This window comes from Lagenorhynchus albirostris, chromosome 16 (assembly GCF_949774975.1).
Source record: "Lagenorhynchus albirostris chromosome 16, mLagAlb1.1, whole genome shotgun sequence".
NCBI classification, from domain to species: domain Eukaryota; kingdom Metazoa; phylum Chordata; class Mammalia; order Artiodactyla; family Delphinidae; genus Lagenorhynchus; species Lagenorhynchus albirostris.
The window spans coordinates 84,035,679-84,049,522 of NC_083110.1; the positions used below are offsets into that span (position 1 = coordinate 84,035,679).

The 13,844-nt window shown below is 54.9% G+C and overlaps 1 protein-coding gene across 4 annotated transcripts; it reads left to right on the forward strand.

Annotated features, from left to right (window-relative positions):
• Positions 1-1,411: 1,411 nt before the first annotated feature.
• On the forward strand, positions 1,412-11,859 carry LOC132507220 (cytochrome P450 2E1). Of its 4 annotated transcripts, none has more exons than XM_060126349.1 (9): positions 1,412-1,603; positions 2,536-2,695; positions 5,604-5,753; positions 6,050-6,210; positions 6,661-6,837; positions 7,881-8,022; positions 9,876-10,063; positions 10,563-10,704; positions 11,405-11,859. In XM_060126349.1, the coding sequence occupies exons 1-9, from the start codon at positions 1,427-1,429 to the stop codon at positions 11,536-11,538; spliced, it is 1,431 nt and encodes a 476-aa protein (XP_059982332.1). In that variant the 5' UTR covers positions 1,412-1,426; the 3' UTR covers positions 11,539-11,859. The 4 variants fall into 4 exon arrangements, with proteins under 4 accessions (XP_059982332.1, XP_059982331.1, XP_059982333.1 ...); XM_060126348.1 differs by having other exon boundaries at positions 11,460-11,859; XM_060126350.1 differs by lacking the exons at positions 1,412-1,603; positions 2,536-2,695 and adding exons at positions 2,975-4,251; positions 5,072-5,207 and having other exon boundaries at positions 11,460-11,859.
• The last annotated feature ends 1,985 nt before the right edge of the window (positions 11,860-13,844 follow it).

The following is a 13,844-nucleotide window of genomic DNA, read 5'->3' on the forward strand; positions in this document are numbered from 1 at the left end:
CCCCTGTGAGGTCTGGGTTCACCTGCGCCTGCCCTTGGGCCCCTTTGCAGGATGCACACGCTCAGATAAGCTGCCAGGTGTAGTTATTCTCAGCCAACGGGGGCCAGAGGGCCTTCTCTGCCTCGAACGTCTGCTGTCCTCGCGACCACCAGTCAGGGCTTGAACTGGAGCCCCAGGGAAGGCTGACCCTGCCCAACCCTCAGCACCAGCAAGAGGGACAAACCAAGAAGAAAAATGCCGCGTGGACCCGGATGTCTGTCTGGCAGGCCTGGCAGGGTGGAAGAGGGCAGAGGGGGGTCAAGGTTGCTCAGTCTCCATCCTGCGGAATGCGCCCTGCAGCCCCACACCAGCCCCTGGGAGGAACGAGCAGAGCCCACGCAAGCTGGCAGGGCCTGCCGCCCAGCAGCTCACGGGCACAAAACAGGCCCGAGACTCCTGCCAAGGCCAACGCCCCTACATGGCACAATAAGTTAACAAGTCCAACACCAGTGACATGGCTGCAGGTCTAGACGCAGAAAAATCACATTGCTAGCAAACTGGGTGGGAAAGTGGGTAAAAATTCAGTATGTGGAATGCAGCCTCGGTTTTACATAAATAAATATACAGAAGGTGATTTTTGTGCACAAAGATAAGATATGTTAAAACATAAAGTCTACCAAAATAGTTCATTGATTTAAACACAATAAAAATCCTAACGTATTTTTTTTAATTTGAAGAAATGATTCTAAACAGTGATTATCCCCTAATTTTCTACATTAAAAATGTAGTTAAGTTTTTCAAAATTGGTCAACTCTTTTCTTTTTCTTTCTTTTTTTTTCTTCTACTGAATTTGCCAGTTGATCTGACAAAGTGGAATAAATGTCAGATGCTGCATTTTCCTTCTCTGGCTTATGAATTTGGCTGTTGGTGATTCAGTGCCACTGGGGCTGCTCAGACAAACCTGCTCAGAGGTGAGACCTGCACCAGGAGATCAGGCACTCTGCCATGGAGACTGTCGGCACATAATTGATGTTGCCTTACGTAAATCCTACCCCAAACAAACCCATGTAAACAGGACCGTACTCCTTCTTGTCCAATCAGTGTCAAAGGGAGGACAGGCCATCACCCCGTGTTCTGAGGTGTGGGTTGGTGGAGCTCCCCTGGATGCCGAGTTTACTGACATTGGTGCAGGTGTCAGTAGCCAGTGCTGGCAGAGCCCAGGCGTGGCCAAGTGGGTGCCTGGATGGAGTTCTAAGCGGCAAACACTGAAGGGATCGGCCTTTGAAATGGTGGCCAACAGCAGCTAATAATAAACTAATATCTTCGGCCAGAGGAAAAGGAAGGTGACATTGGTTGGCTGGTCACCCTCCTTCTCAAGGATGCGCTATAAAAGCTGTGCCTCTCCCCAGGAGTGTCCGCATGAGTCGGCAGATCCCCGGAAGGCACCATGGCCGCCCTGGGCATCGTGGTCGCCCTGCTGGTGTGGATGGCCACCCTGCTGCTCATCTCCATCTGGAAACGCATCTACAGCAGCTGGCAACTGCCCCCTGGCCCTTTCCCACTGCCCATCGTTGGGAACATTTTCCAGTTGGAATTTAAGGATATTCCCAAGTCCTTCACCAGGGTAAGAGAAATATCGTTGATTTGAGGGAGGAGCATTCAGGAATTAGATGTAATATGTGTGCATTCAATTCACTCTCAGACAAATTGTAATTCGATACCAGCTTGTTATGAATTCGCTGAATTACCAGTAGCACCCAAGAGTGATAGTCAAAATATTTAGCTAGTGTTACAGCTCGGGTATGGAGCTCAGTGGGCCTTGGCCATGGCTGGCCCCGAAGGCCCTTGCTCGAGCGAAGCGTTAACTGCCGTGCTGTCGTTGGGTGGCTTGGCCAGGGCAGTGTGACCGGGGCTGCTGCTCTTTGCCACTGGGATGCAAGGAGGGACACGCGTTGAGACCAGACGCACACTAGCTGCGCGTCAACCTGCAGCACTCCGTAGCCGCCAAAGAACAGGGGGAAAAGTGAAGTGTTTGACCCCCCCCCCCCCCCACCCACTACGATTGCTGTGAACAGTGAACGAGCTAACAAATCTAAAAACAAAATGCGTTAATGAGTCTATTAAATGAGCTAGTAAAAGAACGCCACAGGGCACGGAGCCGCTCTGAAAGGCGTTGACGAGCTTCCGGCAGAGGAAGACGTGCTCGGGCCTCCGGGGCCTCCAGCAGCGTCCTGGGGTCCGGGACCTTGACTGGGGACAGCAGACAGGGGTGGGGGTGGGGGTGGGGGGTGGGGCGGATATGGGCAAAGGGGCCTCAGGGGGAACAAGAGGAATCGGCCTTCCCAGTTACTTGTTCCCCGGAGGGAGGGCAGCTAGGCACACCCAGGTGCGCCGTGCGCTGGAGGTGTTCCCGGCAGAAGAAGCCTCTAGGGAGGTCTTCCCCAGATCACTCTGGGTTCTCCTGGTCAACAACAGCGACCTTGGGGGGCACGTTAAAGCGAGGCATGTTCCCCAAGTCCGCGGTGGCTTCACTCCCCGGCCTGGTGGCCTCCGCAGCTGGCAGAGCGTTTCGGCCCGGTGTTCACCCTGTACCTGGGCTCACGGCGCTTCGTGGTCCTGCACGGCTACAAGGCCGTGAAGGAGGTCCTGCTCGACTACAGGAATGAGTTTTCTGGCAGAGGAGAAATCCCCGCGTTCCGGGTGCACCAGGACAAAGGTGCGTCCTACTTGGGGGGGGGCGGTGCTTGTGGGGTGGGGAAGATGCTGGGGGGAGGTACTGAGATAACAGTAACAACATGCTAAAGACAGAAAGGTGAAGCGATCCGCAGACAACTCGGGTGAAGGTTGGTGCATTCACTCACTCAAGTCATTGCTCTGCACCTTTTGATGGACCCAGAGTGGACAAGACCTGGAGCACCCACCCTCCGGCCAGCAGGACAGACGTGTTCATAGAGAAATAGGACCCAGGGAGCTGCTTCTGACGGCTGGGCCGGGCCTCCCCCCGCAGACCTTCCCGCCTCCCTGGGCCCTCAGTCTCCCCTGGGAGCTCTTTCCAGTCACAGTTTCAACTACTCGTGGGTGTTGGGGCTCCATCCACCGAGGGCCCCTCACCTACGATGGGCACCCCGCTTCTCCATCGAGGGGGCCTCCCGATGTCCTACCTGGGGCTGTTCTTAGACCAGGAAGGGGGTGTTGAGACTCCCCAGTGACCCCGTCTCCCCAGGCTCACCTCTTTCCTCTGCCCCTCCCCCCTCCAGTGTCTCCAGAGCCCCTGAGTCCCCCTCCGGCAGGCGGAGGAGGCCTTGGCGGGGCAGGGGTGGGGGGGGGGTCTAACTGGTCTTTATCTGAGTGTTTTCCAGACTCCTGACTTCAGACTCCATCTTCCGCGCCTCCCAGGAGGTCCTGGAGCCTGGGCGGGGGCGCCCCTCCCCCACCTCTGAGCTCTGAAAGCTCCCTGCCCCACCTGCTGTCCTCCAGCCTCACCTGCTTGGCCTTTGTCATTTGCTCCCTGGTGTTTGAGATCCAAAGCAGATGAGAAGGAAACAGTGTCCCACCAACCCAGCAAAACTTGGAAGCCTCTAGCGCTTCCTGAGTCAACTTTGGTGATGAGCCTCTAGAAAACTTTTATTCATTTTATGTAGAATTTTCAAACTGATGTGCTTACAGTTGTATACGGGCTCCTTGCCTTATTTTTCCAGTCTGCATTTCCGAGGTTATATCCTGCCACAACCAATGGCGGTTGATTGTCCCTCTTAGATATTGTGGGTGGGTTTGTTATTGGGGGCGGCTCAAAGCAAAATTAACCACCCTAATCTTTGTCATTAACACAAGAGGAGACTTACTGGAGCAGAGCCCCAGGAGAGCAGGAGTTCTGGGGCCAAAGAGCTCCATCCTGGCTCTGGGGACCCTTTATCTGCCAGCCCTGGTCCAAGTCATGGGCCCCTGAGAGCAGTCAGGCAGGGGCCAGCATCCACATCCTGCAGGTGGGACACAAGGGGCTTGCCTGCCTCCTGCCTGAGGGCTCCAAAGTGCTGTTTTTGTATGTCCCACACGGCCCAGGGCTGACCCTGAGCCTCAGCCAGGCCCTGGACCAGGGCTGCATTTGGTCCCCAGGAATAATGACGTGAGCATTGGTGATTACCAATAGTGTGGAGCAGCGGCTGCGTATTAAAGTGCCGAGGGGGCCGCACCCATCCTTTCAGTCAATCTTCACAAAGCTCTGGGAGAGGAGATTTGTTGCCCCATTTCAGCCTGTTTGGATCCCACATGATGGTGCGCCTCTGGGTTCTGTCTCTTCCTCTCTCCATCTCTGTGTCTCTCTGACTCTGTCTCTTTCGCTCTCCATCTCTGTCTCTGTCTTTCTATCTCTGTATCTCTGTCTCCCTCTGTCTCTTCTCACATTTTTCTGTATCTTCCACCTTTTCTTTCTACACAGTTCTTGCCAGAACATTTTAAAATTAACTGCTTCTCTGCCCCTCCCTCCTTAACCACCCCTTCTCCTTATCACATGCCGTTCAGGGTGGAGTGAGGTGGTCCCCCAGCGCCTCTCCTCCTGCCTTCCTTCTGGCTTCTCTGGTCCTCAGGACTAGGGGCACAGCCTCTGCTCTGTCCTCTGGCCTCCTCAGCACACGCTCCCTGGTCCCTGCCACCGCTTGCTTGTCTGCCCTGTGTCCTGGGTCAGTAACTTGGAAGGCTGGAGCTGCCCGAGGCCTGGCCGGGCTGATGGCATAGACACCCGCGAGTTTGGAGCGTCCCTCCCCTAGGTTCCCTCTTGGGCTGCTGTGCCACGTACCCAGCATCCACTTGGCCCGTTATGCAGTGTCCCACAGGAATCGGCACCAGGATACCTGAACACAGGACCCTGAACTCAGTGTCACCTGTGCTTTTAACCTGGTGAACGGCACCTGTAAATGGGTCTTCTTGGTGCCCACACACCCATCAGTAGTCATGCTGTCCATCCCCGGGCTTGACTCCATGGCAGCCTCCTTGGGTCACATCCCTATCCTCCCACCCCTGCCTGTGTGCTTCCCCTGCAGACCGTCCAGGTGTCCCTTTGGGGTAGAATGAAGCCCTCCTCCGCTGTACCTCTCAGGTCTGGCCAGACTTCCTTCTGGAATGTCCGGGGCCATGGCTTTCCTCAGGCCTCCACGTGCAGGAGGGAACCAGATCAAGATCTTCCCGGATCTGGAGGTCTCCGTGGTCCGGGGGCCCTGTGACCTCAGATTTTAGTAAGGACTTGCTGTGAAGCCACAGAGTGTGAGCTGAGGTGTCTATAGTGTGAGGGTAAAAAAATCATTGGAAACAGGATGGCTTCAAGGAAATTAGTAAACAGGAAAGAGGCAGAGGTTTTTCTCAGTGGTCAGGTGTGGTTTCCCTCCTGTGGGGAGGACACAAGGCAGAGTGGGGAAAGCAAGCAGGCTGGTGGTTGCAGAGCTTACAGGGGCAACGGAGAAAGCCAGCCGGCCCCAACGGCTTCTCTCCAAACCCAAGCATCTGTCACTGCGCGGGTCAGTGCGGCCCCTGGTCCCTCCCGCGCAGAGCGCAGCGCAGGGCGCCCATCACTCCTGCCCCTTTCTCCTGAGAGGACAGTTTGCAGTGACAGCCTGCTGCTCCCTCTTCCTTAGGGATTATTTTCAATAATGGACCGACCTGGCAGGACACCCGGCGGTTCTCCCTGACCACCCTCCGTGACTTCGGGATGGGGAAACAGAGCAATGAGCAGCGGATCCAGAGGGAGGCCCAGCTCCTGCTGGGGGCGCTCCGGAAGACCCATGGTGCGTACAGCCTGGCCTGGGCCCCACGACCCCTGACGACCGAGGCAGCTTCCCATGTTGGCCCCCAGACGCCACTTCACAAGCTGGTTTCCCCTCTAACCCAGGGAGCGGGCGTGGTCATCAAGGGGGCCGCTGGTGTGTCCTGAATAACTGACAAGTGAAGAAAACCCGAGTGGTTCCCAGTCACCACCTCCCGAGAATTCTCACAGCCCTAGGGTGTCTCTTCACAAGCACTGGAAACGGCCCTCCTGCCACACCCACGAGCGAAGTGGCCTGATGGCTCCCCTGTTTTCCAGGCCAGCCCTTCGACCCCACCTTTGTCATCGGCTTCGCGCCCTACAACGTCATCTCCGACATCCTCTTCCACAGACGCGCTGACTACAACGACAGGACGGCCCTGAGGATGCTGAGTCTGTTCAATGAGAACTTCTACCTGCTCAGCACACCCTGGGTCCAGGTGAAGCACTTCCCTCCCTCTCGCCTGGTCTGCACCCGGCTTCAGTCGAGGGTTTACAGCAGGGAAAGGATAAGAAGGGGTACTTGTGTGTGCGGACAGACAGGCACACAAGACTAGAGAGCCTGAGCGCTCCTTCGGGACACTTCCACGGGGCCCGCCTTTCCCCCTTGCTAACCGCAGGACACTTACCATTTCACTCTTTAAAATCAGTCCTCACCAGGCACACGGTACCTCTGCCTATGTGCTCGCATTCCCACCACGGAACTCACACGACCTCGTAGAGTGGTGCCCAGAAAGATACTTTCAGCCAAAATATTCTAAACAATACAATAGTGACAGCCATCAGTTCAGGTTTGGAGAAGGTTGTCAGCCTAGTACGCCAAATGCTATTGCATCTGGAAAAAATATATATAGTAAGAAAATTCTCTCCCTCCCTCCCTCTCTCTCTAGCTTTATAATAATTTCTCAGGCTGTATACGTTACCTGCCTGGAAGCCATAGAAAACTAATGAAAAATGTGTCTGAAATAAAAGAGTACGCTCTAGAAGGAGTGAAGGACCACCAGAGGTCGCTGGAGGCCAGCTGCCCCCGAGACTTCACTGACACCATGCTGTTGGAAATGGAGAAGGTACCCTCACAGCTCTCAGCGTCCAGACCAGGCGGAGCCGGGCACTCGGCCGTTGTGAGAGGGTCTGCGGGGGCAGGGCGCATCTTTCAGATTTGTATTATGACCTGCACTGCAGTGTCCACGCCGCCCACATCGTGTACATTCTGATGCTCTTAGTTTTATACAAGTACACTGGCTTGAGCGTGACCACCACACCTCGACACACGGCCAGCCTTCCTGGCCGCCCTAGGCTCCACGGTACTGTCCACTGTGCCGGCCAACAGGATGGCCTTTCTTGGGGAAGCCATCAGGGGGCTGTGGGACCGGGTGAGTGGGCCCCTCACGTTGGCTCCCTCCAGCCCAGCCTCTTAACCACTTCTGATCAACTGACTAATGACCACATGTCACCTGGGGAGAGGCCCTCGGTGCTCCTCGTCACACGTGACCCCCACGTCGTGCACGGACTAAGGGGGCCCGGGCCCTCCCGGCACCACCTCTCTGGCACCCCCCGGGTCGCCCGCCCAGATCAGTCGAGCTTCTCTTCCTTCCTCGGCATCACACGTGGCTCCAGAGGCGCACGTGAGCCCCACACCTGCCTCCCGGTGCCCTTGGGGTCCTCCTCCCACCCCTCCCACCTCCCCCCCATGCCCAGCTCCCCGGTGACTTCCCTGCCTCCTGGGACCTGAGGCAGCGGCCGTGGGGTGGAGTGAGGCCGAGGGCAGCCCTGCAGAAGCCCCACAGCTCAGCCCTGAGCTGCTGGAGGTCGTGGCGCAGGGCCAGGGAGAGCCCCACCCCCAGGAGGGCCCTCGGTGCTGTAGAAGGAGCACGGACCGCACAGCCAGGTGAGGGACCCACAGCCAGGTGAGGGCACAGTCCCACCCGTGGTCGGTTTTCTGGGAGCCTCTGTTCCCTAGCCTTGCAATGGAGACGATGGTGTCTGTGCAGGATGGGCCCCCTGTGGAGCTGGCAGGGCTGCCAGGTGCTCTTCTGCTGAGGGACACAGGGTCTCTTTCTCATCCACCTGAACACCTCCCTGTATTGAGGCCCTATCTCTCACATCGCAGGAAAAACACAGTACAGACCCTGTGTACACTTTGGACAACATTGCTGTGACCGTGGCTGACCTGCTCTTTGCGGGGACAGAGACCACCAGCACCACCCTGAGATACGGGCTCCTGATTCTCATGAAATACCCGGAGGTCGAAGGTAGGACAAGTAACAGGCAAGGCCACCGGACCATGTGGCCGTCACACCTGCACGGTCAGCCTGGAGCATTTAGGCTTCAGCTTCCCGTCGGCCACACGGGGACTGCTTGTTAACCCTGCAGCAGTGACACTGGGGTTGCTGGACGAATGCGTTAGGGGCAGTGTTCCCGTACATGACAGGCCCCGGCACTCAGCTCTCCCACACCCACTGGCAAACCCCAGATTGCAGGAAGAAAGCCCAGTGGAGAAACGCCAGGCCAGCTGCATCCCTCCAGGCCATGATCTATTTATGACAGAGAAAAAATGGGCACACCGCCCCTGGGTCAGCCCCAGCCTTCCAGGCAGAGCTGAGAGGCAGGAGGGGGCAGGGGCAAGGCCTCCTGGCGTGTCTCACCCGATTGGAAGAGTGGGGATCAGAGGAGGAACCCCAGGAAAAGCACTGCAAGTCTGCCTGCTGCCCTGGACCCGGCCTTCCCTCCCAGGGCTCCTCCCCAGCACTGGGCCGGGTGGGACCCAGGGTGGATCAGGCATGGCTTTGGGGGCCGCATGCACAGAGCACGAGGCACTAGAACCACCCGCATGGGCCAGTGGAGGCGATGTGAGCAACGCCACTTATCAACAGGCCAATCAGCGCCAACCTCCAAGGAAAGAGGAGGTAAAGGAGCCATCGCCTGGGGCCAGGGTGCCCTCCCCGGCAGTGCTCAGGCCTGGGCACAGAGCTGGGGAGGGGGGGTCCCCACTGCAAGGAGCCCCTCACCACCCGAGCCATGCTGGCTGCGGTTGTGTGCCAGGTATGGGAATCAGCCCTTTAACACACTGTATTCTTGGGGGCTGATGGAAAGGGCGTGAGGTTATTTTCCCTAGGAATGTGTATATGTGACCTGTCCAGGGTCAGACCTGGTCCGACTCCAAAGCCTTTGCTTTTCTACCTGACAGAAAGGTGATGCGAAAGAGCCGGAAGTCTAGGGCGCGAAGGCTCCACGGGTCTGTGGCAGCTCTGAGGGGGCTTCTGACCACTCTGTACTATAGGGGAGCCACGGAATCCAAGACTGTTTTAATTATGGATTATGAGGAATTTCCAATACAGAGAAAAAGACAGAAAGGAAATATGACTGACGCCCACACATCCACTGCCAAACTTAACATGTGTTGACAGTTTTCAGTACTGGCTCAGAGCTCTTGGAAAGAAAGCAGGGTGCAGAGCCAGCCCAGGCCCCTCCTCGCCTCCCTGCCTTCCACCCACCCCTAACTCCACATATCCCTGGACTGCCACGTGAGATCCCTGTGCACCACTTCTTATATTTACCATCTAGTAAACATCAGCATACTGTCCCTCTTGTTACACGTGTTTAAAATTGTTACTCGGTTGCCATACTGCGGAAGCTCTGCAGTTCACTCAACAGATTACAAGGCCCACAGGCAACCTCAAACCCACAGAGGCCAAGCGGAGGCTGGCCTGCCGGAGCCTGCTCAGAAACACACGGAGCATGCCAGTTTCCATCCTCCATTCGCCTCCACACTCCTTACAAGCCTGCAACAAACCAGCCTGGGGTAACCATAAACACAGTTTCCCTCCAACTAGAGATCCCCAAGACCCTTTCTTATTCTCTGCTCCTGGCATGACGACCAGAACGGGGCTAGCCATGACCAGCTAAGGTAGTGGAGGCCATGAATAAGTAACTACATAAATGCTGTAGACGGTTCCTAGCCTCACTGAGCCTGGTTCTTGCTGACGCACGCGGATGAACTACCCAAGAATCCAAAGCTCCATGAGCATCTACTGGGTATATGGACGGGAGCATGATCGCTGAGCCAGCCTGGAGTCGTGCATTTATTCCATGCATGTCTTCGCAGAGAAACTTCATGAGGAAATTGACAGGGTGATTGGGCCAAGCCGAATCCCTGCCATCAAGGACAGGCTGGATATGCCCTACCTGGATGCCGTGGTGCATGAGATTCAGCGATTCATCGACCTCATTCCCTCCAACCTGTTCCACGAAGCAACCCGGGACACAGTGTTCAGAGGATACGTCATCCCCAAGGTCAGATGTGAGCCTGCAGCGCACCCCCGAGCACCACCCTGCCGATCGGCCGCCGGCCAGGGAACAGGACGGGGACCAAGGACACCTGCTCTAGGCAGAGGCGGCTGAACACTGGGGGCCGGGCCAGCACCCCTACCCTGCAAAGTGCTGCTGCCCCAGCAGGCCTGTGGGGACCTGGTGACCACAGGAATGGAGGCAGTCTGGGAAGGGGCTCCTCAGACGGTGCCTGGGGTTGAGGTGTGTTCCAGCAGCAGAAAGAGACAACAACAGTAGCACCCAGCCCTGGATGAGTAGGTCAGAGGAGCTACTTCCCTGAAAAGATGAGAGCTCTCATTGCCATTTGGTCGTGACCCCCACCTGCTCTCTGTCTGCCCTCAGGCGAACTCCTTCCCCGGTTGGGAACATACCATCTTGTCTAACGTAACATTCAACCGCTGGCTCCCAGGTGAGCCTGTGTTGTGTCAACTTGACTGACCAAGGCAGCCTCTGTTCCTTCCAGGGCACAGTCATAATTCCGACACTGGACTCCCTCTTGTATGACAGCCAAGAATTCCCCGAACCAGAGAAGTTTAAGCCAGAGCACTTTCTGAATGAAAATGGAAAGTTCAAGTACAGTGACCATTTCAAGCCATTTTCCGCAGGTAAGGTCACGTGTAGCCCCTTCCCGGGGATTGTCCCTAAGTCCTGCTCTCCGTTCCATGTGTGACCAGCATCGTGCCCCTGATTTCCGTCCCCAACATGACCCAAATGTGTTCTTCCCTGTTCGGAGAGGTTAAATGACATCTTTTCACCAGAAGTCCTGGGAATGAGTTGAGATGAGTTCTTCTTTCCTTAGATACTTCACTTCATTCAGTGCTAAAACTCTTCATTTACTAGAACTTAGTGAAAATCTTTCAAAACTATATTACTGACTCTCCATAATTTTAAACAAGGGTTACTAAGCAAATTTTAACGTTTGGTTACCTGGACTCATTGTAGGACCATCTAACCTTTCCAGCCCTTGGCTGCCTTTCCAGGGCCTGCCCTTGGTGTGGGTATGATGGAAGATCTGAAACCAACTCGATAACTTTAACACCCACACGAGAGCTTTGGCTTCCACCTGGGGCCGCTCTTCTTTCCTGTAGGACATCAGGCTGAGCACTGGGCAGGGCCCATTCTCCCAACCTAACACAGGTTCATGAAGCTGAGTCCTGGTGGTTGAGGCTGTGTGAAGGCTGGTCCCTGAGCACACCCGTCGCTGATACTCTTACACTGAAATCCACTCTGGGCTCCCTTTCAACAGACAGACGGGGGTCAACTCTGCTTAGGGTGGCCGTTGACGCACAGCCTCCTCCCACCCAGCTCTGCCCTTGCTGTGTCGCCCAGGGCGGTGTCTTAGTGTTGTTGTCACCTCCAGGAAAGCGGGTGTGTGTTGGAGAAGGCCTGGCTCGCATGGAACTGTTCCTGTTCTTGGCCTCCATCCTGCAGCACTTTAACTTGAAGTCGCCAGTGGACCCCATGGATATCGACCTCAGCCCCATCGCAGTTGGGTTTGCCAAGGTCCCCCCCCATTACAGACTCTGTGTCATTCCCCGCTCACAAGTGTGAGGCACACGTTCTCTGAAGCCCGCGGGTCCCTTGATGCTGGCCTGGAGGCCTCCTGCTTCCCTGTGCCCCTCAGCAAGGCTAGCCAGGGCTCCACAGGGAACCACCTGGGCCAGAGAGGCTGCTTTCCAGGCCAAGCACATTCTTCAGGTAGAATTTGAAACAAAGTCCATAAAAGATTGTGTCAAACTAATTAAAGTAATTAAAGCAAACTATGACTTAGTTTGTGTTGGAGTTCCTAGAAACCATGATAAGTAAGAACATATCAGTGTAGGTTAAACTGAACTCTTCGGCAAAAGTAGAGCTCCCCAGTCACCAGAGTCAGCATCTCCTGTAAAGGATTCACAAAAAGGAGCACAGACACTATTTTTTGCTGTTTGGAAAAAATAAAAATAATATACCTTCGGAGGATTTGTTAGCCATATCCTAAAAGTATCCCCTGACATCTTTCCCTAGGATGTGAAGTATTCCTTTGGGCTCACTAATAGCATTATCCTGTGCTATATTTTAAGATTAAAATATGTCTGAAAAGTCAGCATAGAGATCTCTTATTATCTCTTAAGTCTTTGTGCCTGGAAGCGGAACTCATAAGGATATGGGGACCCTTGTGCAGAATGAGGCAGAAACGAGGAAATCATTAATCAGCTCCGTGAACTAAACCTCAATGTTGTGAAACAGAAGAATAATTTGGGACAAGAACCCTGTTCCCACCCAGAGGGCACACACCAGGAAACCCACTGTACGTCCAGACTTCCTGCTTTGACTTCCCCGTCAGTAAAATGGGCATGTCAGCAGCCCCCCTCCACAGCATAGAGTGTGAGGGCTGAACGGGTAAGATGCAGAGCTTTGGAACACTGTGCAGCACATAAGTCCCATGTTCCTTAGTAAAGTGAGTAAGTTTTCACAGCCAGCAGTGCAGCATCTTCCAGCTCTCACTGACCCTCCTACTTCTCACTTATAAGGTCCTGTGATAACATCGAGCTCACCCAGGTAACCCTGGAATCCCTCCCCTTCTCAGGATCCTTACCCTATCACATATGCAAAGTCCCACCTACCACGTTAGGTAACATATCCACAGATTAGAAAGAAGGAAGGGGTGTCGGGTCCCAAGCAAATCCAAAACCTAGCGAGCAAATGACAAGACCTTAAAGCCTGGGAATGATCCTCTTTGCATCATTGAAAGTCAGGCCACACTTGCAGTTCATTTTAAAAGCCAAGCATCCCCTGACATCAGACAAAAATTACGAAAACTAGAACAGGGCCCGCAAACCCCACTCTCTGTCCTACTTGACACGGCCTTTAAGATCTTCAGCGACAGGGAGGAAATTTCCAGGAATAGGTGAGAACTAAGAGAGGAGGAAAAATTAAAGCGACACACGCTCTAATACATGGCCGTTGCCACTGCTCAGTCCCCCACAACAGGGACCGACAGGAATCCCCTCTCCTTCTCAAAGACCACCGCTGACCTGCTACCAGTGCAGTCAGCAGGGGCACACTGTCAGGAAATGCTGCACCCTGCCACCCCATACCCCATGCCCTTACTGTCACCAAAAGGGCCATTGGAAAAGGAGTTGTCCCTCCCATCCTCAAGCGGGTAGGCCAACACCATGACCACCCAACACCCAGGGTATTTCAGGTCCCTGCCCCCTGGGCCAAAGTCAAGGCCAGTTTCCCCTGTCGGTGGTAAGTGGCCATCAGGAACGAGAAGTGGACTGTGCTCTGGATCTGGGGCTCCTGGGTGCGGACGACTGAAGGTGCCTGGGGCTCAACCTCCAGGCCCCTACGTTCCCCATAAGACCGGAGGAGCCCCAGGTAACCCTAGATGTGGCAGGGGCTCCTATCAGTGTCTGATTGACACTGGGGCTACTTATTCAGCTCTGACCTCCTTCTTTGGTCCCACTCGCTGTTCCTCGATCCTCCCAACAGGGATAGATGGACAACGCTCTTATGGCCATTTTACACCTCCCTCACCCTGTCTCTTGAAAATGCTTTATTCACACACTCTTTCCTAGTCCTCCCAGCCTGTCCCACACCTCTGCTAGGCTGGGACCTTTTAACAAAACTTAAAGCTACTTTATCATTTACACCAGTAAATATGGCCCTAACAGCCACCACGAAGACTACTCTAGCTAAAGTCCCACCCCATCCCCAAGTTGTCCCTAACAGAACCACAATTTTTGGTTCCAACCCTCAAATA